General features: G+C 48.6%; 1 protein-coding gene and 1 non-coding gene across 2 annotated transcripts in view; one reads left to right on the top strand and one right to left on the bottom strand.

Moving 5' to 3' along the window:
* ABCC1 (ATP binding cassette subfamily C member 1 (ABCC1 blood group)) overlaps positions 1-26262 on the bottom strand; it is a 131977-nt gene that overhangs the window by 46123 nt on the left and 59592 nt on the right. Inside the window, exons 7-12 of the mRNA XM_068525219.1 lie at positions 24916-25047; positions 15520-15750; positions 14661-14838; positions 13252-13413; positions 10190-10282; positions 7894-8097 (exon numbers count right to left, since the gene is read on the bottom strand). Coding sequence (XP_068381320.1) covers positions 7894-8097; positions 10190-10282; positions 13252-13413; positions 14661-14838; positions 15520-15750; positions 24916-25047 — 1000 coding nt within the window. The remainder of the gene's footprint in view (positions 1-7893; positions 8098-10189; positions 10283-13251; positions 13414-14660; positions 14839-15519; positions 15751-24915; positions 25048-26262) is intronic.
* LOC137750776 (small nucleolar RNA SNORA24) lies at positions 18152-18282 on the top strand. Its single transcript, XR_011070562.1, has one exon. It is a non-coding gene; the product is annotated as a small nucleolar RNA SNORA24 (small nucleolar RNA).

The following is a 26262-nucleotide window of genomic DNA, read 5'->3' as shown; positions in this document are numbered from 1 at the left end:
ATCTCATCAGTGAAATGGATGTGGAGGATTCGTGCTACTGCTGAAAGCTCCTTCCAGCTCAGAGTATAGGGTTTTATACCCCCAGGAAAGGAACATAGGTTTTCAAAAAAAAAAAAAGAAAAAAGGAAAACAAACAGCCAAGGGTCCCCCAAAGGCTACTCCCTTCCCCACAAAGTCAGACCTGCCTTAAGCCTTGCAGTGGGGCCTGGGATTTCAATTCCCAGGCAATTGGAATTTGGGTTCGGTTGTTTGAGACAGCAGCACCTCACCTCCCTCGCCAGGAAAAAGGAAGGACCCCTGAATAATCCAAGGCTGGGCTGCGTGGTTTAGGAGGGAAAAGATCAACAGGTGGATCTCCATGCCCCGCCCACCTGTTGGCCCCCGAGCAGTGCCAGGTGTTGCCGGAGGAGGCTAATAACATCCCCCTTGAGATCACCTGGTATACACCACCAAAGCAATCTGGAAAACCGTGCACCCTGGCAGATGGGCACTACCCCATGCTAGTCCCATTAAAGGCTTTCCCTAGGGGAAACAAATTGCCCGGGACCTCATTCTTGAGCTCAGGGCAGATGTCCGGCTATCAGGAGACTGCGGAGTGGCCAAGATTCTGGTGTGGATGCGGTCCAGGGTATTTTCAGGGTCTCAGCTGCCTCATTTCTTTGTTACCTATTAAAAGGTCCTACATCTTAAAAATTAAATCCATAAGCTCTGCCTGTTTATCAGCTGTGTGACCCTGAGCTGTGATGTCACCTCAGCTCTGCAAAGGAGCCTCTGTTTTTCCATCTATAAAATGGGGATCATGATACGTGTTCGCAGGGCTTCTGGCAGCAAGGAATCAGGCACGTGTGCAGAGTGCTTAGCCCTGTACCTGGGGCACAGTAAAATGCAGTAGATAGTGGCTGTTTTATTTCTTGTTTCAGGACTTGGTCCAAACTCCTTGGACTATATTTCCAAAGAGTCTATTAACTGGGTCCCAAGAACAAGGCATTGGAAAGCAGAGCTGGTTCCTGTTCTGGTTCTGACATTAATGAGCGAGGTGACCCTGAGGGAAGACATAGAAATTTTCCAGGATCCTTGGCCGAGAGGGAGGTTAGATGCTCGAAAAGCCACTGACACCCGATCCCTGGGATGGCTGCACACACAGCTCCCCTCCTCCAGGTAGTGATGACGCACTTGCCTCTTAGCCAGAGATTCTCCTCACTCAAAACTCTCTAAACACATCCACGCAGAGGAACAGTATTCAGCCATAAAAAGGAATGAAGTGCTGACGCCCACTATGACATGGATGAACCTTGAAAACATGATGCTAAGTGAAAGGAGACAGACACAGAGGCCACACGTGTTATATGATTCCATTTAAATGAAATATCCAGAATAGGCAAATCTAGAGACAGAAGGTAGATTAGTGGGTGCCCAGGGATGGGGGGGAACAGGGGGGATGGGAGTGACTGCCAGTAAGTACAGAGCTTCCTTCTGGGGTGATGAAAGTGCTCTGGAATTAGACAGTGGAGATGGTTGCCCAACCTTGTGAATATACTAAACACCACTGAACTGTACACATAAAAGTGGTGAATTATATGTCAATAAAAATATAAAAAAAAAAAAAAGCTCTCTAAAATCAGTCTCTTTTACTCAGTACAGAAGCCAAAGTCTTGACTCAGGCTCCAGGGGCCACCTGATTCTTAAACGTCCCTTTTCTGAACTCTTGTGCCCTCCTCTCCTACCACTCTCCCGCCTCCTTCCCTCTGTTCCAGCCCCGCTTGCCTCCACGATTATTCCTTTTTGGGGCAGCACAGTCCTGCCTCAGGGCCTCTCACTCTTCCCTCTCCCTGGTCAGGCCCCTGACCTCCATTAGGTTAAGACTCAAGTATCATCTTCTCAGTGAAGGCTCTGATCATCCCTTTTTTTGTTGTTTGTTTGTTTTTTTGGCTGCGCTGTGCAGCATGGGGGATCCTAGTTCCCCGACCAGGGATCGAACCCATGCCCCCTGCAGTGGAAGCATGGAGTCTTAACCACTGGACCGCCAGGGAAGTCCCGTGATCATCCTATTTAAAAACTGCAAGCCCTCCCTATCACTCTAACCAGAACCTTTTTTTCCCACAGCACTTATGACAGTTTAGCATACTATATATTTATCATGCCTGGTGTGCACTATCTGTCTCTCCCAGTTAGAATGAATGAACACCCCATGAGCGTGCAGGTTTTTGTCTTTAGTATTCACTGCTCTATCATCAGTGCCTAGGACAGCACCTGGATCATGGCAGATACCCAGGAAATGTCTGTGGGTGGGTGGATGGATGGGTGGGTAGACAGATGGATGGAGAGGTAGGTAGATGGATGGGTAGGCAGGTGGATGGATTTGCCCAAGGGCGAGAAAGCACACACTCAAGGGTGTCTCTTCAGCAACAGAGAAAATCAGGCCTCAGGCATCTCACCACCAGAATATCCCAGCTCCACTGGCCCAACTGATAGGGCGGCTGCTGGCAGCACAGGAAGCGCATTAAGAGGGAGAAACATCGCGTGGCCCCCGTCAGACCCACATCATCCACTTCTCCAGGAAGCAGAGGTCACTCATTCATCCATCAGTTATTAACTGGGCACCTACTGTGTGCCAGGCACTGTGTGAGGCAGCCTTGGAGATCCTGAGACGCACCGTCTAGTGGGGAACAGATATGCACCAGGGTCTCTCTAGCACGAGTGTCTGCAAGTGTGTGGAGGCGGCTGGGGAGCTGGGGTTTGCTACAGCCTTAAAGGGTGAGGGTCCAGGGTGCGAAAAATCCTTCGCAAACAAGGAAGAACTACCGCCCCCCTCTGAGTGCTAAAAGAGCCTCCCCCCATGCTGAGAAATGGGGCAAATGACGGAACCAACTTCCCCAGCCCAACCCCTAAAAATCTGCCGTCTCTCCATGAGGACGTCTGTTCCTTCTGCCTGGTCGGCAGCCACTCTTGTTGCTGGTGACAACACGTCAGTTTTCCTTTGGGGAGCTGAACCTCCCCCAACCTCAGTCCATGAGCTTCAGCCACAGATGAACCGCCCACACCGGACCTGACCCCAATCTCCAAAGAAGCCACATGACCCAGGCCTGGCCAATCCAAGCATCCCTGCTCCCTGGCCCCAGTGATTCAGGGACAAGCATGCAGCCAACCGCAACCAATGAGACTCAACCCCACAGCTTTGCAGGAACTAATGGGAAAAGAGGAGCTCTCTCCTTGGTTACTGTGGTTACTGAGATGACGGAATCAACTGTAATCACATGGCGAGTTCCCATCTGACAAAGAAACCACCATGGAGAAAGCAGAGCTGGGAGACAGAGGAGGAATTATACCCAACATGATCGCTGGAGCACCTAGGTCCAGCCACACCTGAAACCCCAGCAAGATAGTTCCTGACTAATACAGTTTATTCAAATCTTCTGTCCATTCATTTAGTCAGTCATTCCTCTACATACACCTAGTGAGTGGGTACCATTTGCCAAGTCCTCTATGTTCTAGGGATACAAGCAAAAAAAGACAAGGTCCATGTATGTTCTGGTCAGCAGAAAACTGCACAACAGGTAATTAGCGTATGGAATGATAATTATTCTAAAGAAGGGACGGACATACAAGGCACAGAGAAGGCAAGAAGCTCACAAATCTTCCAAGAGAGCAAATGCTAAATACTGACAGGGATGCTATTTTAGGAAAGTGCACTAGGTGGACATGAGGACATGATAAATGCCAGGCTCTATATTCCAGAAAAACAGTCCCATCAATCCTGCCACATGGCATCCCCATTCCTGACTGACCTCCCCAGGCCTCTGTCTTCCATCACACCTACCAGTGGGTAAACACATCATCCTTGAAGTGCAGGAATTCACCAGTGGAAAGCACATGCAAACACCTTCCAAGGGAACCGATGGCCACATATTTTATCCTAATGTAGTCAGAGGCTTCAGTGTCTCAGTCAGGGCCAAGGTCCCCGACTGACCCCTGGGCTCATCTGTTTCATGCCAAACAGCTGAACCAACACCGTCTCCGGAAGCCCATCATCACCCAAAAACTTAATGGCAAATTCAAGGTCAAGAAAAGCCAGTCCCACTCTTAAGCATCTCTTGCTGTGGCCTCCTAACGGAAGCCAGGGCAGGAGATGATATTTGAAGGGTTAGCAGTGTGGGTGACAAGCTGGAAACTGCAGGTTTTGTCAGAGGATCTGATGTACAGAGCAAAGGGTTATGGGGAAAGGGGGAAAGGTCCCCTTCGTCCTAAGTGTAACACGACCCACCGACTAAACCTTACTGCTTGACCCTTCTGACTGCAGATCTTTTCCTATTTTAAAAAATGCAATCCAGATGCCTTGAATTTCTGTGTGATTTGCTATCACTTGCATAAAAGTAAAGTAAATAAAAGAGACGTTTAAGTTTGATTCCATTTATTGCATATAGTCAATGTTATGCTGGTATACATGCAGGCTCTCTCTGGAAATACACAAAAGAAACCAGTATGGAGAAGGAAGCTAGGTGATGGGGGTCTGCGGAGGGAAAGAGCAGTGCCTTTCACTGCAGACTGGTGGTTCTCAACTGGGGGACATTTGGCAATGTTTGGAGACAATCAAACATTGACTGTCATAACTGGGGAGGTGGGGGGGAGAGGTACCACTTGGCGTCTAGTGGGTAGAGGCCAGAGATGTTGCTAAGCATCCTACAATGCACAGGACAGCACCCACAACAAAGACACAATGAATTACTGGGTCCCAAATGTCAGCAGCGCTGGGGTTGAGAAACTCAGCTGCAGACCCTCTTTGGAACAGCTTTAACTATTTTTACCATGCGAATGCATTACTTTCTGTTTTTAAATTAAAATGTATCATATATACAATAAGGACTACTTAGCAGTTGTATTTAATACATAGAGACTATTTAACAGTTTAAAAAAAAATAGAACGAACATCCTCTATACCATCCAGTCTTATATTTTTACTTTTGAAAAAAACCAAGAGAGTCGCTAAGGACCTGGGGAAAGCTGGAGAGACTGGGGTATGAAAAGAATGAGACAGCAGACCCTTCCAGCCTGGAATGCTGGTGTGTTTGAGCCGGAGGGGATCTTAGGGAACACAGAATCTCAGAACAGCTAAGAGACGTCACTGCTTGGGCCAACTCCAGTCAATCGGCAGCGGTCACCTGGAGGGTTGCTCGAACATAACTCAGTGGGAGAGAGCACCACGACAGACCGGGGGTGTCTCCTGTGGTATGGGGGCGGGGGAGGGCAGGGCCCGAATGTCACATCCCTGGGGCCTAACCCCTTCATCTTTCACGCTCAAAAACCCAGAGGCAGGGAGGTGAAATGACCGCTGCAGGTCACACCGTGAGCTGGCAGGAGAATTCAGCAGGAGTCCTGACTCTCAGCAAAACATTCCATTCCTCTAAGCCAGGGCTCAGCCAACTATGGCCTGTGGTATACCCATCTGTGTCTGGGCCCATGAGCTTAGGATGGATTTTATATTTTTAAAGGATCAAAAGAAATCAAAATATTTCATGACACATGAAGAGTGTATAAAATTCAGATTTCAGTGTCTATAAAGTAATTTTTACAGGAACACAGCCACACCCATTCATTCCGTGTTATCCACAGCCGCTCCTGCACTACACCGGCAGAAAGCAGCAGTTGCAACAGAGATCGCACGGCTCAGAACACCCAAAATATTCACTGGCTGGTCCTATACAGAAAATGTTTGCTTACTCCTCCTTTTTCCCAGTGTTTCTCAAACTTTAATGTGCATACAAATCACCCAGGGGGAGATTGCTAATACTCAGGTCTGTCTTAGCCTGGTGTGGGGTGAGGCCTGAGAATCTGCATTTCTAATAAGCAACCCCGCGATGCCGGTGCTGCTGGTCCATGGGCCCCACTGCTGAGGACAAAGCGTGGATCCCAAACCAAGAGCATCTGCAGCACCTGGGAACGTGTTAGAAATGCAAACACTCAGGGCCCACCTAGACCGACTGGATCTGAAACTCTGAGTGGGGCCCAGTGAGCTGCATTGTAACAAGCCCTCCAGGTGACTGGGAGGCCCACCCAAGTTTGAGCATCACTGATTTCCACCACACTGCCTTGTGTGCGGGTTAAGACTCCGGGAGACATTAAGCTGAGCCTAACAAAATCCAGCGTCAGAATGGATACACTTTGACAAACACTGAAAAGGCAGGAGTTTCCTTCAACATTCCACCTGCAACTCCACTGTGATGAAGCGGATGGCAGCCTAACAGAAAATTCTGTTTCTAATTTATGAATATGTGTGGTTTTAGTCATAGGAACTTCCCATAAGAATATATATTTGCCAACGTAGCTAAGTAATACTTATTAGCACAACATTTTTAAAAAAGAATGACATAGTTAATAATACAAAGACAGAGAGAAAAAATAAACATGGGGGGCATGATCTGAAGTCCTCCATAACCATGCTCAACTGTCAATTGAGCTTAAAGGGTTTCCACAGTCCATACTGTCTCCTGGTTTGGGGCCAGCTTTGGAAAATAGTTAACTCACACTATTGTCTTTAAACTTTTCAAAGTTGGCCAGCTAGGGACAGACCCATTACAGTACCCCAAGATATGCGTATGGGAACATTCAGGGCAGTGTGGGCCATAACCGCAAAGAAGAGGGACCAGCCTAAAAGGCCAGCAACGAGAGATGGGTTAAGTCAACTACAGCACATCCATGCTCTGGACAAGCATACATCATTAAAACAGACAAAGGAGATCTGAATGCATGAACTGAGAGGTTACATATCAAGTCCAAAGGTCTAGAACACCACGTAAGTATGAGTCCATTTGAATATATTACAAATATTTAAAAAATATCTATATGTATAATTTTTTTTCCTAAAAAGACATACAAAACTGTCACTTTGGAGGAAAGGGACAGATGGAAGGGAGGACAATATACTTTTCATTTCATAACTTTTTGTACAGTTTGAATTTTTTTTCAGTGAATGACAAATATTTGTTGAGCACCTATTATGCACCATTTTAGGCACCAGGATACAGCAGTGAACAGAAGAAATCCCTGCCCTCCTGGAGCTGACATTCTAGTGGAGAGAGGCAGACAATTCATGAAATAATAAGTGACTTTCAGAGTATGTTTGGCATTGCCACTTGAAGTGTGGTCCACAGGTCACTGCCAATCCGCGGTTTGTGACCAGATGACAGTGGATAAGGAGCTGATACCATAACATAGCTCAACTATGGCACCAAGCACGCATGTAGTTCAGCTGACATTTTTTTTCTTAGCAAGACTTTCTCAGGACTTCCCTGGTGGCGCAGTGGTTAAGAATCCACCTGCCAACGCAGGGAACATGGGTTCAAGCCCTGGTCCGGGAAGATCCCGCATGCCGCAGAGCAACTAAGCCTGTGCGCCGCAACTACTGAGCCTGCGCGCCACAACTACTGAAGCCCACGCGCCTAGGGCCTGTGCTCCACAACAAGAGAAGCCACCGCAATAAGAAGCCCACGCACCACAACAAAGAGTAGCCCCCGCTCACCGCAACTAGAGAAAGCCTGCGTGCAGCAACAAAGACCCAACGCAGCCAAAAATAAAATTAATTAATTAATTAAAAGAAAAAAAAAAAAGACTTTCTCAATGAAGGAAGCAGACAGCAGAGGTTTACATTCCACCACAAACTTCTCATCTTATCGTGAACCTGTACCAAACAGTTCCTGAACTAGCTACTTTGAGTATCCCTGGGCTGGAAGCTGTAAATGCTGTGAATAAAACAAAAGGTGGGAGTGGCACTATTAAAAAGGAGTGGTTGGAGAAGGTCTTGCTGACTTGCTGAAACAGTGACTTCTGAAAAATACTTAGGCATGACAACACAATAAAACATCAAACAATGTGGGCCAGGATAAACTTGGCTTCACTCACCAGGAAAGGTGTGCAGACCCAGGTGAAGGTCCCCACGGCGGCCAGGTAGGCAGATTTCTTCAGCACCTTCAGCTCCTCCTGCCTGATGGCCAGTACCTTGTCTTTGAATGCCAGCTCCCAGGCGTAAAGCTTTAGCACTTTGATCCCATTGAGAATTTCATTCATCAGCTTAATCCGATTGTCTTTGCTCTTCATGTGGGCCACCTTCGAAGAGAGGAGCAGTCAATTGTCTCCAAACCACACCTGGGGGCTGGCTGCTCACTTCTGGCCCTGGCATCAGACCAACACTCAACAACCCCATCTATTAAAAATGGGCCGTCCTAAGGGTGGGAAAGCTGGCCTGCAATTCCTATGAACCCTAACTCTTGACCCTGAGAGCGCTCCAAAGGATTCTTTTTTCAAGGGAAAAAAACTGCTTCGAATCACATTAAATTTGACATCAGAGAAACCTCTTAAATTCAGAAGGGAGGAAGAGAGGCAAGAAAAACCTTTCAGGTATCCAGGCAGGAAGCGGCACATGCCCTACTCTGCTGATGTAAACCGAGAGATGATATTTTTTTTTCTTCCATTTTCTTATTTTCTTTACTGCTTTTCAGGCAGTGCATGGTTGTTAAAATACTGAAGTGTTTCTGTACCAGCCAGCACTGGTTCTGACCATTTGGGTGCCCATGCTGCACAGTTGTTAAGCATTTTTAAGGCCACCTGGCATTTTCCTCACGCCGGGCACTTTTCTAAGCTTTTCAAGTGCGTTTAGTCCTGCTCACGAGAACCCTATCATTAAGTGCTATGTCATTCCTGGGTCACAGAAGAGGACAGTTTAAGCAACATGAGGTCAAAGCCAGAGACTGAAGCCGTTTCAGAGGTGGGCCGTTCAGGGAAGAGGCTAAGAGGCGACACAGCCCCATGCCCCTCCCACGCCTCTCCTCCCTCCTCCCCAAACCTCATTCCAACAGCCCCACGTCCTGGAACTCTTCTCTCCTTCGGCATCACCAGCACGGCCAAGCTCTCTCATTTGAAATTCCACAGGCACATCATAAATAGCCATCAGTGGGGGAGCAGAGGAATGAACTCTGGCCTGTCTCTGTTATGGACCATCAGGTGCGAGTTCAAGACAATGAAGTCAGACCACATGGCATGCTGCAGAAAGATCCCCCAGGCATGGCGTCGGACGATAAAATCACTCTGCCAAACGGGCCCGTTTGTGTTAAAATATATACAGTGATAATACCATGACACACACACACATATACACACCAAGCCTAACTATATAGTTAGTCTGATCTCTATATAAACACATAAAAAGTTCTAGAAGGATTTGCTTCAATGTGTTCACTGTGGTTAAGAGGATAGGGAAGAGGGGCTTCCCTGGTGGCTCAGTGGTTAAGAATCCGCCTGCCAATGCAGGGGATATGGGTTGGAGCCCTGGTCCGGGAAGATCCCACATGCCGCGGAGCAACTAAGCCCGTGCGCCATAACTACTGAGCCTGCGCTCTAGAGCCCGCGAGCCACAACTACTGAGCCCGCGTGCCGCAACTACTGAAGCCTGTGCGCCTAGAGCCCGTGCTCCACAACGAGAGAGACCACTGCAATGAGAAGCCCGCACACTGCAAGGAAGAGTAGCCCCCGCTCGCCGCAACTAGAGAAAGCCTGCGCGCAGCAACTAAGACCCAACACAGCCAAAAATAAATAAATTAAATAAATAAATTAAAAAAAAAAAAAAAAGGACAGGGAAGGGGACATGTCCTTTTAATCTATATACTTTTGTATTATTTGAACTTTCTTTTATAATGAAAAGGCATTCACTCTGTTACTTGAGTATTTAAAAACTTTTAAAATACGAAGTATCTCTGAAAATAAAGAGTTTAACCCTGCAACCAGCATAAGGAAATGGGGAGAAAAGCAAGGGGTGATTTTTACTCAGCTCTTGAAAATGCACACACACAGAAAGGAATACACCTATGGGAAATAAGGAATCTCTTGGAGGCTCACAGATGGGACTTCAGTCACTGGCCCATGAGGTCTAACTATTTCGGGAGCTCTCAACCTCAGCGACCCAATGTAATAACCTGGGAAGCTTTAAAAACTCCCAATGCCCAGGCCTCACCCACATTAGATGAATCAGAATCCCCGGAATTGGGCCTAGGCATCAGCATTTGTTAAAGCTCCCCAGGGGATTCCCACAGGCAGACAAGGCTGAGACCCCCAAGGCCTGTGCAGAAGGAACTCAACTAACACCCAAGTGGAAAGGCCTTAGGCAGGGGTGCAGCTTGGAGCCCTGTGCGGACACACCCCCTACCTGGTAGGTCTTGGTCTTCATGGCCATCACTGCATTGAGGGGAACCATGAAGATCATCACAGCCACTCCAGCCAGAACGGAGGGGCCCAGGTTCTATGGAAGGAACAAGAACAAAGGCCTTAGCATGGGGCTTCCACGGGCTGAGCCACCCCGTGTAGCCGCATTACTTTTCAGATTTATCCGGGAGCATCCCTTGGGGTCCCACAAACCCTGTAAGAACGTTCAAGGCCACAATCCTTTACCCGAAACCCTTGGGACCAGGTTGAGTTTTGCAAATGAGAACTTAAGGATTTCAGAAAGGTAACGGGATGTGGGGCAGAAAACAGTGAACACGGCCCACCTGACGGCTTATCTTGTTCAAAGGTCCTTGGCTGGCGCCTGGGTGCTTGGATTTTGGGAGAGTTCCCACCATTCTCAGAACTGATAAGAGTGACTCACTGCGCCTAAACTGTTTGCATGAACAATATGGTTTCTGCTGATTAACCCCTTTTCCCTCTGGGAGTCTGGAAGTTTGGTCTGTGCCAGGCAGAGGCGGCCGGTGTGACCAGCCCCCAATAAAAACCCCGGGCACAGGGTCTCTCCCGAGCTTCCCTGGCTGGTAACATTTCACATGTGCTGTCACAATTGTCACAACTCGTTGCTGGGGAATTAAGTGCATCCTGTGTGACTCCAGGGGGAGAGGACTCTTGGAAGCTTGTCCTTGGTTCCCTCCGAACTTTGCTAATCTTGCTGTAATAAATGATAGCTATGAGTCCTCCTAGCAAATCATGAACCTGGTGGGGTCTCAGGGACCCCTGACACAGGTAGATATGCCTGTATATCGCACCTCCACAGGGCCCTGGCACAGTGCTCCAGAAGCAAATGCAATGACTTTTTTCAGTAGCAAAATAGGAATATTCCCATGAGAGGGATAATCAAAATTATAAATCACACATCAGTTCAAGTCAAGTCTTGCCACCAAATAAGAAAAACTTTCAATTTTCAGAGCTCTTTGATTTGGGGACTTGTAGATAAGAGCCTGTAGACTGTTCTGTTATCCCATTTGCAGATAAGGAAACTGCATCTCAGAAAGGTTAAGTGGTCATGATTGAGACAAGATACAGATCAACATTTTTCAACTTCCAAGTTACACAAATAAAAAGAGACAGCTTATGAAGTCCGTCCAGTGCACACTTGCTTAGCTGAGACAGACGGATGGAACTACAGGGTAAGCGTGTTAGTCCCTTCCAAGGAGTCACCCTCGGGGTCTCCAGTCCTAGTTACCAAAAAAATGCTGCTACCGCTTGTTTCTGTGATGGATCTCTGCCCAGTGAAGATTAATCCACCTCTAAGCATGAAGGTGATTTCTACCAACAATCTAAAGCATTGGGAATCAATTCTGAGAGCAAATCATAGTAACTAAAAGATACCAAGCACGTCGCTGTACCATGTTACTGTTCAGGGAACACTACCTGTGCTAATTTATTCAATTATCCCAACATCACTATGATGAGGGTCCCTTATTATCACCAGTTTACAGATGAGAACACCAAGGCTTAGAGACGTTAAGTAATAAGGTCTGGAAGAGGCAGGATCTGAACCCAGGCAGCCTGATTTCAGAGCCACGCTGTCCCCCATTATCTTATGTCGTGTTCTTGACTGTCAAATAGAGAAATCCTGGTTTTGGTCTAAAGCAGCGGTTCCTAACCAGGGAGGACTATTCCCCCAGGGGACATCTGGCAACATCTGGAGACTGTCACAAGCGATGGTGGGAGTGTGGGGGAGGGGAGGTGGTGTGTTATTGAGATCTAATGGAGAGAGGCCAGGGATGCGGCTAAACATCCTACAATGCACAGCACAGCCCTCAACAACGAAGAATTATCCGGCCCCAGATATCAGTAACACATTCAGCAACTCTCATCTAAAATAAAGCAATTTTGTAGTGGATCACAGACCAACCCTGAAGGCAATTCTAAAAGAAGTTGTTCTATGGCAGCACTTTCTGGGGAAGTAGATGCCCCAAGACATCTGTTAGATGGAAGAAGTCCACCTAACTGAGAGGGAAAAAGAATCAGTGGAAGTTGCATTTTGTCACAGCCTTGAAGTTTGGGTGGGATTCCATCAGTAGGGAGGAAAGAGGAAAGGGAATTCATGGTGGAAGGAAAGACATGTGCAAAGGCCCAAGGGTAGAACAGAATAAGGCACATATTAGGCTATAAGCATCTTTGCTTGTCATCTTTATATTTTGGGAACTGCCCTTCGCCATGTGGAAGGGCTGTCAATCACACCTCCACCCCTTCCACACTGAGAGAGAGCACGTGACCCAGGGTGGCCCATCAGAGAACTCTGCCTATTTCACAGTGATTGGTTCAGGGATGTGAAGAGGACTGTGCCAAGCCAATCAGAGTGCCCCCTGGGACCCGGGTGAGACAAAGAGGAATGCAAAAAGGAATCTCTTTTCTCTGGCACCACTGTCTGTGAAGATGATATAAGCCCAACACTATGGAAGCCATTTGAAGAAATCCCACTGAGAATGAAGTCAACTCAGAGAAACACAGGGCTAAAAAATGATGAGAGTATGAGACCGAATTCTTACAGCACTGTTTGAACTCCTGGATCCATCCCTACCTGAAGCCAGACCCTGGACTTTTCAGTTACATGCACCCATAAAATTCCCTTTATTTGCTTATATTACTCTAAGATGCATTTCTATCCCCTGCAACCAAGAGACTCTTAACCAACATAATTTGGGACTTGTGTATAAATGAGTTTGGTTAGCATTTGGGAGGATACAGAGGGAGAAATACAATGTGTATGTTATAGGGTTGTTAACTACATACACTGTCAAGAAGAGACAAATGCAAATGAATACCATGCCACCCTAGAGAACATAACCCAACAACTGAAGAAAGGAATAAAATATCCAGGAACTGGCTGACAGGCCAGGAAATAAAACGTGAATGACGGCAAGAAATGCCAGTGAGCTACAGAGGTTCTTATCACTGACACCCACTCGCTCGCCCCCAATGCCCACACATGGAGGCCCCTCCCCACGCGCCACGGGAATGACATCAAACACACACCAGCCACAGGAGGTAGAGGGCAAGGATGACTTGCAGAGGGGCTGACCAGATCATGTTAATGTACGTGGCCAGGTCCATGAACCTCTGGGCGTCCACAGACATGAGGTTGACGATCTCCCCGACGGTGGATGATTTTCTGGCTGAATTGGTGATCACCAGGGCCTGGAGACAAAGGAGAGGGAAAGAGGGTGAGTGTGGCAGGCGACAGCCCAGCGCCCTCCCCTCCAGGCCCACGTGGAGGAAGGAGACAGCTCAACAGTCGAGAGGCCACTCACTGCTCTTTTCTCCTCTCCTGGCGGCTTATCTGCCTTCCCAGCCCATGTGTCTCATCACAAAGCCCACTCTCTTATCGACAGCACTCACTGCCTCCCCATCCTGAGCTCTTCAGTATGGAAGGGACCTCAGAGGTCGCCTAAACCAAGGCTTCACACACTTGCGTGTGTACGCACCCCCAGGGAGTCTGTTACGGTGCAGCTTCTGATTTCGCAGGACTGGAATAGGGACTCTGCATTTCTAACACGCCCCCGGGAGATGCTGACGCTGCTGGCCGCCAGATCACCCTGAAGGACCAAGGTCTCAGCCAGGGTTTCTCATCCTTGCCATTACTGACATTTGAGGCTAATTCTCTGAGGGCCTGTCCTGTGCATTTTAGGACGTTCGGCAGCATCCCTGGCCTCCACCCACTAGATGCCCCCACCCCCAGCTATGACAATCAAAAATGTCTCCGGACATCGCCAAACATCCCCTGGAGGGACAAATTCATCCTGGCTCTCGATGGTTTCACGCTGTCACCTGGGGAGTTTTAGAAGTACGGATGCCTGGGTCCCACCCTCAGAGATCATGACTGAGTTGGTTGGCTTGCAGCCTGGTCCCTGGAAGTTTCTGAAGCTCTCCGGGTGAGTCTAACTTGCAGACAGGGCTGAGAGCCAACGATCAAGTCCATCTTTCCCGACTACCTGCTGAATAGTCTCTTCTTAACCCACGTGGCCCAGAGGCTAAGAAATGAAGGGACCGAGGAGGTAATCCAGGTCCTTTAAGGCTGTCCGTGCCCAGACACCTGCTGAGTATCTATCACCCAAGGAACATACCATCTGCTCCGTTCAAATGGAGAGTTAGAACACGTTCACACACAGACTATTAGCCGCAGAGCAAGGATTCAAACCTGGATCTCCCCAAATCAAGTGCCATCTAAGAAATCCAATTACCCTCAGCTGACCCCGGGGCTCCCGGACATGCCACAGGCTCGCCCTTGGGATCAGCTTTGCTAAGCTCTCAGGCCTGACGGTCACTCCCTGCCGCCCGCGGCCACTCAGGCCACCATCATGCCACTGCTCCAGAAGCTGGGCCTGAGAGGTGACCCGGCCACGCCCCCAGGGGTTCCGCGGCGGCAGCGGGAGCCGCGGGCCCACCTTCCGGTACACAGCCCCGATGACGGCGGTCTTGATCCGCATGCCGCTGACGAAGCAGATGTGGAAGTACTGGTGCAGCACGAGGGTCTGCAGGCAGGCGCTGACGAACAGCAGCGCCGTGTAGAAGTAGCCCTGCCAGTCTGGGGCCTTCCTGTCGTTCACGAAGCTGATGAGCAACCTGTGGGGCGGCAGGGACAGAGCCCCACGTGAGAGACCGCGAAATGCGTGCGCGTGGGGACAAGTCCTCTGGCTTCCACGGGTGACCTTCTCCTGAGCCAGGCAAGGCAGGCACTCTCAACGCCAGTTTTATGGATGGGAAGCCCAACCCACGTGGCGATGCCCATGCCGGCGGGCGGTGGGGGGGGCGAGTAATCACGGCAGGGCACGCAGCCCCGGGCTTCTCGCATTGATTGCTCTGCCTCATCACCCAAAAGTGACCAAGTAGAGAGCACAAGGGGCGGAGGGAGGGAGGGAAAGAGAACGAACATGTGGCACCAAAGAGACAGACAGAAGCAGGGAGGGAGGGAGGTAAACAGAGAGGTGACCTCCTTTCTGGGTTTAGGTTGCAGCTTTCATGCAATCTGACATTTCCCTGCTTTTGGTTTCCCAAGATAATCCTCTATCTTCCCCCTTTTGGCTTCAGGGGAGCCTGGTAAGGTTTCTGTTACTTGCAACCAACGTGGCCTTAATTAAGATGGTTGTATTAGAGCAAAGCATCAGGCAAAGCAGGTAAGGATGTAGAGGCCTGGCCCTGTGCCCTCGGGAGCATGCCACGTGACCCTAAGGGAAGGTGAAGGGTGTTGCAAGTGGAAGGTCAAGGACGTGAAGAGCTGCCCGGCTGAGAGGGAGGAGGCCTTACTTTAAGATCTCTGGGCCGGTAAACATCATCAGGTCGTGCACAGCCTTGAACAAGAAGCTCATGAGGAAGTAGGGCCCAAAGGTCTTGTATAACACCTTGAACAGGGACGGGTTCCAATCCTTCTGGGGGGACTTGACAATCAAAGCCTCAGCCTCCTCGTTCACATCCACCTTGGAACTCCCTTTCGGCTTGGCGGGATCCTTGGAGGAGTACACGATCTTCACCGGCTGTCTGGAACACGAGGAGCAAGGAGCAGTTGTGGGGTCTGCCAGGCACTCAGCCCACCAGCCAGGAGAAGGCCGGAGAAGGCCCCCCCCACAGGGAGGCCTAGCCAAAGAAAACCAGTCGCTGCAGAGAAGCAGCTTAGCATGGTGATTCTGACCACAGACTCAGGACCCTGGCCAGCTGTGTGACTTTAGGCAAGTGCCTTAAACTCTCTAGGCCTTAGTTTCCTCATCTGTACAATGGGGAAATAGTAGGACCTACCTCACCTATACATGACTTAATATAGGTAAAGGGCACAGAAAAGTGCCAACCCCAAAATGACCTACAGATTCAGTGCAATCTCTATCAGAATCCCAGCTGGCTCTTTATAGAAATGGAGAAGCTAATCCTAAAATTCATATGGAAACTCAAGGGATCCAAAATAGCCAAAACAATCTTGAAAAAGCAAAGCAAGGTTGGAGGATTCACATTTCCCGACTTCAAAACTTACTATGAAACAACCATAATCAAGACAGGCATGAGGTTGAGCATATACAGAGATCAATGCAACAGAATTAAAAATCCAGAAATAAACCTGATTGATTTTGACGAGGTTGTCAAGGCCGTTCAGTGGGAAAAGAATAGTTTTTTCAACAAATGGTGTTGGGAAACTAGATAGCTACAGGCAAAAGAGTGAGTTGGACCCTTACTTCACATCATATACAAAAATTAACTCGAAATGGATGAAAGACCTAACATAGAGCTAAAACTATAAAACTCTTGGAAGGCAACAGAGGGGGCAAAACTTTAGGACCTTGGATTTAGCAATGGATTCTTAAATACGACCCCACAAGCACAAGCAACAAAAGAAAAAATAAATTGAACTTCATCAAAATCAAAAACTTTTGTGCTTCAAAAGACACCACCAAGAAAGTGAAAAGACAACCCACAAAATGGGAGGAAATATTTGCAAATCAAAACTCTGATAAGGGACCTGTAACTAGAGCAAATAAAGAACTCTTACAACTCAATAAGAAAAAGACAACCCAACCATAAAAGGCGCAAAGAAGACATGCGAATGGCATAAGCACATGTAATGTTGCTTAACATCTTAAGTCATCAGGGAAACGCAAATCAACACCAGGATGAGATACTGCTTCACACCCGCTAGGATGGTTATCATCAAAAAGTCAGATAACAACAAGGTCTGCAAGGATGTTGAGAAATCGGAACCCTCATACATGCCCCTGTGAAGTCCCCTCCCACTTGTAATGGGATATTGCAGAAATGACGGAGAGAGAGTGTCATTCCCAAGATTAGGTTGCAGAAAACACTGTGGCTTCTTTCTTGCCCTCTCATGGATCACTGACTCTGGGCAAAGCCAACTGTCGGGTCAGGAGGACACTCCACCAGCCTCCTGGAGAAGCCCCCACGGTGAGACCTTGCCAACAGCCAGCACAGTCTTACCAACCATGTGCAACGTGGAAGCAGATCCACAGCCCTGGTCAAGCCTTCAGAGGACTGCAGCCATGGCAGACCCTGAGCCAGAACTACCCAGCTAGACCCATCCCAGACCCCCGACCCAGAGACCCTGTGTGACATAGTAAATGTTCATTCTTATTTAAAGCTGCTATGTTTTGGGGTGACCTGTTACGCACCAACACATACAGCTTCCCTCTCCCAAAATGCAGTCAAAGCAACATCCTCAAAAGGCCAAACGTGGGCTCCATCCCCGAAATGTGCACCAAGCTTCATCCCCATCGTCCACCCGACACAATCATCCACTGCATGAGCTCACTGGACATCGTTTAATCACAGGGGATTCTTGCCTCTCCCATCTAAGCCACATCTGACCATTTGGACCAACTGAAACGCCCTCCTGGAGACCACAGCCTCCCAACCTGCCTTGGCTCCCTCCTCCGTCCCCACTCCAAACCGTGGGCACTGGTCTGGGCTCTGTCAAGTCCGTATCCTTCCCCTCGATGCTCCTCACCCCAGGAAAGGACCAGAAACATAGGAATCATCCCTGAACCCCTCCCCTCCACGCTCCCAGCTCCAGTCAGGCACGTGTTGTGTCCATCCCACGCCCGGGATGTGTGCAGTCATCCATCCACGCTTTCCATCGCCACAGCCTCTGACCCATGCAAGTGACCATCGCCGGGGCCTCCTCGCCACTCCCCCCATTTCCTTCCACTCTCGTTCCCTAACAACCAAGTCCCTGCACGGCAGCCAGTGGGATCCTCCTAAAGTGCATCACCCCAACCTCAACTCCACTGCTGGCCTCCCACTACATCCAGAATAAAATCTAAACTCTGGGTGAAGTTGTAGAACTTCCTATGGCTGCTGCAACAAATTAACACAAACTCAATGGCTTGAAACAACACAAATTTAACATCTCATAGTTGTGGAGGTCAGAAATCTAAGGTGGCTCCATGTATCTTTGGGACCTGTCAGCTGTGGAAGTCTCCCTTCCTAGCCATGGAAGAGCACATTCTTGTTTATTGGCAAAGCTGTCACTATTTAACTGGTATCAGATTCTGACTTGCACAAGTAACATTCTTCACTTCAAAAACCTGGAGGGTACTGGGTTATTGGGCAAACATCTAACTACTGTTCAAATGTTTCTAGGAAGTTGAAATAATTGTTCCAATGGAGGATGGAAAATATAACAAAATATCAAGATATCCAAAGCAATACGGACGAAGTCTTATTTAGCATCCTGTAGTACACTGCCAACTGTCATTTTAAATCTCAAGTATGGTATTTAAATGGAAAATAAAGGAGTGCTTCCTTGCTATATAAATAAAATGCTTGATTTGTATGGATTAAAAAAAAAAAAGAAAAAAGAAATCTAAGGTGGGCCTGCAGGCTCCATGGGAGAATCTGTTTCCTCCTTTTCCAGCTTCTAGAAGATGCTTACAGGGACTTCCCTGGTGGCGCAATGGTTAAGAATCCGTCTGCCAATGCAGGGGACATGGGTTCAGTCCCTGGTCGGGGAAGATCCCACATGCCGCGGAGCAACTAAGCCCATGCGCCACAACTACTGAGCCTGCGCTCTAGAGCCCGCGAGCCACAACTACTGAGCCCGCACGCCACAACTACTGAGCCCATGCGCCACAACTACTGAGCCCGCATGCTGCAACTACTTAAGCCTGTGCGCCTAGAGCCCATGCTCCACAACAAGAGAAGCCACCGCAACGAGGAACCCGTGCTCCACAACAAAGAGTAGCCCCCGCTCACCAAAACTAGAGAAAGCCCGTGCGCAGCAACGAAGACCCAAAGCAGCCAAAAAAAAAAAAAAAACAGCAGCCCATACACCTGGGCACGTGGCCCCTGCCTCCACCTTCCAAGCCAGCCGCTCAGCGTCTTCTCTCTCTCACCTCCTGTCTCCTCCTTATAAGGAACCTCGTGATTATGACATCAGGCCCACCCCAATAACCCAGAATAGTCTCCCATCTCAAAATCCTGAACTGAATCACATCTGCAAAGTCCCTTTGCCATGTAACATATTCACAGGTTCTGGGGATCAGAATGTGGACATCTTTTTTTTGGGGGGGGGGGGCTGTCATTCCACCAACCACAGAGGATTATTTCTGTTTTTCGTGTTGTCAGTGTCACTGCGTAAGCTCTTTCCCTGCTCACTTTACTGACTTTTCCTGAAGCTGGGATTCTGGCAGGGATTTTTAGTATGATTTCATTCAGCACACACATGCCCTCTTGGAAAGGAAGACAAGAAGGCAGGGCAGGGGGGCAGGGAGTGGCTGAGTCGTTCCCCCCTCCGCATTCATTTTCTGCACCACGTCCTAAGCTGGGCCCTGGCCCTAGGCCGGCCTGGGCTGCCAGTGACCCAGGCTGTTTTCTGTGGCCAGGAGATGGGCGGCCAAAGGGCCAGGGAGAAGGTCTCAGGAGGGCAGAGAGGAGGAAGGCTCAGGCCTGGGGGAAAGGGGTCTAGAGAAGTAGAAGGGACCAGCTACAGCCAAGTCAGGAGAGAAAAAATATCCAGTGAACAAGAGCTCTCCAAGGGAAGCTGGCACTCCTGGACGGTGAGGAAGAAAGCAGGGCACCTGAATGGTCTGGCTGGGAAAGAAAGGAATGTTGGAGAGGGAAGGTCTGAGTCAGAAGAAAACTGCTCAGGACAGGGGAAGAGGAAGGGGTGGGGAAGCTGGAGGCTGGGAAGAAAAAGGAACTTGCTCACCCAAGAGATTTTTATATGGGCAAAGGTGCCCATTGCTCTCTCCTCCACGAATGCCCTGCTCTGGGCCGGGCCCTGGGGAGAGCCCCACCATCGAGCAGCCCTGTGAGAGAAACGGATCAGCCATGTGAGGGGGACTATCATGGGGGCTTCCTGGAGGAGGGGACATCAAAGCTGAGACCTGCATGATGAGGGATCGAGTCCACTTGCGGAGGGAAAGGGTACTCTAGGCAGGGGGAACAGGATAAGCCAGGCCTGGAACTAAGGGATTTTGAAAAGAGGTGAGGCAGCCCTTCCAAGAACCTCAAGTAACCAGAGCAGGGCTGAGAGAGCAGACTGGGAGGTGCGTGAACCAACCAAAGGGCCACGAGGAGCTACTGGAGGCTTTGTTTGTCATTTGTTAAACAAATAAGATCTCTAATGTTGAGGCAAAGGCAAAAATCTCAAACTTATAAAGATCATAGCTCAATTAAAACTAAATTTTCTGGATGTACTCTGAGCATTGTCTTTGATCCATAATACCCAGTGTAACACAGAAGGGCAGATTTGACCTACAATTGCAGAGAATGGATTTTACACCCTTAACTCACATTTTCATTCTCCTCAGAGCTCACAATATACGGGATAACAGTTTTGGAAACCACAGATGGGCATGGCAGCCACCTCCCCACTCCCACCCCTCCAGCCCCGCAAGGGAAGTATAGCCCTGGCAGGATTTTGACTGTGTTCAGCACAAATACAAATGACTCAAGATCATTCTTTCTCTTTTTGTTGCTGTTGTCGTAGAGTGCTTTTTGTTTCTCAAAAACAGGCTGTCAAGGGGGTTTCTCACCCTCTGATGTCACAATGACTGGGCCAGAAACCAGACCCTCTTTGAGTACAGGACCATCCCAAAGAAACAAGATCCTACCAGGCATCCATGTAGGTGAAGAGCCTGCCTAAAATCACCTAAATCTATGGGGGGTTTTGTTTGTTTATTTGTTTGTTTTTGCCACCACCGACGGCTTGTGAGATCTTAGTTCCCCGACCAGGGATCGAACCCACGCCCCCTGCAGTGGAAGCACAGAGTCTTAACAATTGAACGGCCAGGGAAGTCCCAAAATCACCTAAATCTACACTCTAACTTCATCTTTGGCATAAATCCATACACAGAGTGTTTTTTTTTTTTTGCAAGTTTAAATATACCTCGATTTTTTTCAGAAATGCAGTCAGCGTGCAAATTAAGTTCTGTTCAGAAATTTGCCAAGCATGAATCACCACTTTGCAAAACCTTGTCCATGAAGGTGACGATGGTTCTGGTCTCCAGAACCACAAGACTGGGTCGGTCGAGATTTGCTGCTGCCACAGAGAAGGCTCTACTTAGGAGCACTCAGCAATTCTTCATTCTCTATTCTAGCGTGCGCCTGAGTGTTTACACACAGACATACATGGATGACGTTTTATTACAAATCCTTTGCCTTTTAGTTTCTGTTAAAGTTGAGCAAGAACACTTTGTTGATTTTTAAAGTAAGATACATGAGTGGGTTATTTTTATATATTTCCTTAAAGTACATTTAAGGAGATGTTACAATATCTTTATTACTCAAGGGGGCAATGGGTCTGAAAGGCTGAGAACCATAGCTTAACACCTGTATTTTGGAGCATTCTGTTTTCTTTGTTTCTGTTTGTTATTTGCTGTTTGCACTCCTTTATGAAATAGAGACAATTAAGTAAAATGGTCACCCTTTCTTTAAACACTACTGCTTTTTTATACATTGCTTTATTGGAGTATAACTGATGTAAAATCAAGTTCACACATTTGAAGTGTACAATTTGATGAGTTCTGACAGATTTACACACCTGTCAGACCATCAGGGAAACCAAGATAATGGACACGCCCATCACCCCCAAGAGCTCTCCTCTCTGTAATTTCTCCTCCCATCTCACTACCTCCCCCTACCTCAGGCAACCACTGATCTGATTTCTGTCACTACAGACTTGCTTTCATTTTCTGGAATTGTATATAAATGGAATCACCTAGTATGTATGCACTGTTGCCTGGCTTCGTTCACTCAGCGTAATTATTTAAAGATTTTCATGTGGCTGAGTGTACCGATAGTTCATTCTGTTGTTTTGCTCAGAAGTGTTCCCTTGCATGGCTACACCGTGATTTGCACATCTATTCACTTGTTAATGGTTGTCTGGGTTGCTTCCAGCTTTGGCCATCACACATAAAGCTGCTATGAACATCCCTGCACAAGTTTATGAACATATGTCTTCAGTTCTCTTGGGTGTACACCTAGGAGTAGAATGGTGGGGTGGTATCATAACTATTTAACTTTTTAAAAAAGCTGCCCAAGTCTTTTCCAGAGCCATCAAACCATTATATAGTCATTCCAGCAGGAACCACAGTCCAAAATGGCCTTAACCTATGGGAGGCCGTAAGTCGAGAAATTTCCACTCCATTTTGTTAAACTCAAAATCATCTAATGAAAACCAATGAGGCACTGGATTTTAAAACCCAAAGGTCAGGGGAGCAGAGGAAGCAGCTCAGACCTGACTCCTGAGAGGAGTCACTCAGGGGTGAGGAGAAGAACTGGGGGCAGGGGGGGAGGTTGAGACCCGAGGCCAAGAAGCCAAGGCAGTCCTCCTGCCCAGGCCGTGGTCACCTGCTCCCCGGGAGCCCTGGGGCACCCAGCAGCCCAGAACACAGGACTCTCCCCTCCCCACCCATGTGGGTCACAGGGCCAGATGTGGCTCACGCCTCTGGGAACAGAGCCACTGACCCATCTGCCCCTACCCTCGCCCCACAAACCACCTTCCCCAGCACAGCCTAACTGGCTGATATAAAACAGAACTCCGGGCATGCCACTGCCCTGTGTAAAACCCACTGCTCTTCTCACCGCATTTGGGGTCAACCCCTAAGCCAGTACCATAGCCTATGAGATCCCTGCAAACACTTCTCCTACTTTATCTCCTCCTATTCTCCCCACCTCTCACTCCACTCAAGCCATACGGGGCCCCTGTCTGCTCCATAAGCATGCCACACTCACCGCTACCCCAGGACCTTTGCATTAGCTGTTTCCGTGAAACAGAAAGCCCTGTCCCCACATTTGCACGCGGCTCACTCCCTCCTTTGACACGAACCTCTGCTCAGAGAGGCCATCCCTGACCACCAAACCTGCATCAGCTCCCGCAGTCACTCTCACCCTCATTTCCCCATTTAATCTCATCACCACACTAAGGCTCTTCAAAGTTTCTCAACAGTCTGTGTTTGACTCCCAACTCCCTGTGTCCCACACGGAATGTAAGTGGCACCAAACAAGGAGCCTGTCTATCTTGTTCCACTCTCTGAACCCCCAGGGCCTAAACTCCACTCAGCATATCAGCAGTTATCAACTGCATCTGCTGAACGAATCAACGAAGGGCCAGGCCCGTGATGGAGCTTTATGCTGTACGGCCAGTCCTCTTCCCACGAAGCCTCATTGCCAGCCCCTCCTACAACATCTGCAGCAACCGGCTCACTGGGTGAGCCCCAGGGGACAGCACGGTGGGCATCCCCTGCCACCCAACATGGGAAGGAGGCGGAGCCAAGCAGTCAGCGAGGCTCGGGTAACTCAAGCTGAGGACGCAGCCCTCTCATCAGGAAGGAGGCTGCAGGCCAGGCCGAAGGGGACCAGAGACCCCACTTCTCCCTGAGACCCTCCAACTGGGTCACAGACATGGGACAAGGCCAGAGCTGTGTGTGCACAGAGCACCAGCTATCTCCTCACAACGCCCAACCACAGAGGCTCAAGCTCAATCCACCTCCCAAGGGACAACTTCTCCTCTGTCCGTGGCCACCCCGAACGGGCCATGGCACAGAGTCACAAGTCCTCCGCTGATGTCCTGGTGGCCGGCATGATGTCCCACATTCCCATCCACAGCCTCGGCCTGAGTGAAGACCTGGAACTTGGGCGCTCCTGCAACGGGTGAGGAATCAGACCTAGAGCCTGGGCCTCTCTCCTGGGAGGCCAGCTGCTCTGCAGGGCCACACACCAGGCTGGGCTCTCATCAGCCAGCTCTCCAAGGTGGACAACAGGCCCAACCCCGTAATGACAACATAAGTAATGACAACGTCCCCTGCCACCAAATCCCTCGTGATTTCTCTTCTGGCTCCTGTGGACGCAGGACGCGTCTTATGTCAATGTCATGTCCTGGTTTAATCGGCAGCCGTTTCTCTTTCTCACTGGTGCGTAAAATCATGATGCATCGCACAACTGATGACGTCCTAGATTTGATGAAATAAGGTATGTGCTGGGGAGGCCCTGGCCTGACTCCCCAAATAACCCGATGACAGAGCTCGGGGTTGGCATGCAGCTCTCGTCGGCGAGAGTCTGAAATCCTGGACACCGAGAGTGAACCCTGATGTTAACCACAGACTCGGGGTGACAATGCTGCGTCAATGTGGGCTCATGGGTTGTCACCAATGTGCCCCTCTGATGGGGGATGCTGACAGCGGGGCAGGGGTGCACCTGCCTCTGACCTTCTGCTCAGAACTGCTGTGAACCTAAAACTGCTCCAAAAATTAAAGGCTGCTGGAAAAAAAAAAATCCAGTACAGCCCAAATCACCATCGAATGGGGCTTCTTAGGCTGAACACCTCAAGAAGTAGTTGACGTGGCGTGTTGAACCAAAACATTTAAAACAGCGAGAACATTCAGGATGCCAGATGCTCGGAGAGAAGCAGGGAAAATGAGACTGACTCGGGGAGGGCAGGGTCACACAGCCAGGTACACGCTCGCCAAGGGTCACGGCAAGCAAAATCGTTCTCCCACTTGACATCTTTCTCTCTTCTTTCCTCCCCAAATTGTCTTAGCTACACGTCACACTCTACCCCATTCTGCAGATGAGCAAACCGTGGCTCGGAGGAGGGAAGCAGCCCGTCCAGGGCCATGAAGCTAGTAAGAGGTGGAGGGATGGAGCTACGGGGTCGCCCCAGTGAGTGCCCAGGTTCCCCGGGGCAGGATGCCTGGCACTTACTTTCTGGACTTTGCACATTCTTTCTTCCAGTTCTTTACCAAAACGGGCACAACTTGTTCTGACGTGTCCTCCTTATTCAGGGACCAGAGGTCAGTGCTCTCCAGGGGCTGGCGGTAGCCCTGGACCATCATCCTGTGGCCGAAACACAAGGTGGGAGGTGATGAGAGTCAGAAGGAGGAGGACGACGACCCTCCCTGCCACCACGGCCATGCGACCGAAGGCGGCCGCAACTCAGGAATATCTCAATAAGGAATAATGGACATGCGGGCACGTTAAATCATTATTGCTAATTTTACTGTTAGGTCACCCAGGAAAAACAGTCTCATTTTTAGAGATACATACAGAATATTTAGGAGGAATAGCATGATGGCTCTAATTTACTTAAAAAAAATTTTTTTAAGGAGAATATGACAAAGCATTAACCATCGTTAAATCAGGTGATGAGTTTATTGCGGTTTATTAGACTAGTCTTTCTGGTTTGAATACTTTCATGATAAAAAGCAAACCTAATATTTTAACTTGTTATTTGAAACATTTCAAACTCAGAGAAAAATCACAGGAATCTTACAAAGAATTCCTGTCTACCCTTCACCTAGTTCACGACTGTTAACATTTTAAGTGTGCTGTATCTGCCTCTGTCTCTAGATACATGCATATGCAAACACATATAGGCAGAGCTCAGATATATCGTGGGTTCGGTTCCAGACCACCGTGACAAAGTGAATATTGCAATAAAGCGAGTCACAGGAATGTCTTGGTTTCCCATATTAAAGTTATGTTTACACTATCCTATAATCTATTAAATGTGCAATAGCATTATGTCTAAAAAAAAAACAACATACAGAGCTTAACTTAAAAATACTTTATTGCTAAAACATGCTAAGCATCATCTGCGCCTTCAGCGAATCCTAGTAATAACATCAAAGATCATGGATCACAGATCACCATAATAAATATAATAATAATGAAAAAGTTTGAAGGATTGTGAGAATTACCAAAATGTGACACAGAGACATAAAGTGAGCGAATGCTGCCTCAAAAATGGCGCCAACAGACTCCCTTGACGCAGGGTTGCCACCAACCTTCAATTTGTAAAAGACACAGTGTCTGCGAAGCGTAACAAAATGAAGTATTTCTTTTTTCTGAACCATTTCATAGTAGGTTGCAGATTCTACACATCTTTAGCCCTAAATATTAGTGTGCATCCCCCTAAGAGAAAGGACGTGCTCTGATATAACCAGAGTACAAGGACCAAAATCAGAAGTATGAGCCTGGCTGGCATGACCTACAGTCCATATTGAAATTACACCAACTGTCCTAGCGCTGTTCTTTAATAGCAACTGAAAA

Source organism: Eschrichtius robustus, chromosome 16 (genome assembly GCF_028021215.1).
Source record: "Eschrichtius robustus isolate mEscRob2 chromosome 16, mEscRob2.pri, whole genome shotgun sequence".
NCBI lineage: Eukaryota > Metazoa > Chordata > Mammalia > Artiodactyla > Eschrichtiidae > Eschrichtius > Eschrichtius robustus.
The sequence above is the reverse complement of the archived record's forward strand: the minus strand, read 5'-3'. Positions and strand labels throughout refer to the sequence as shown.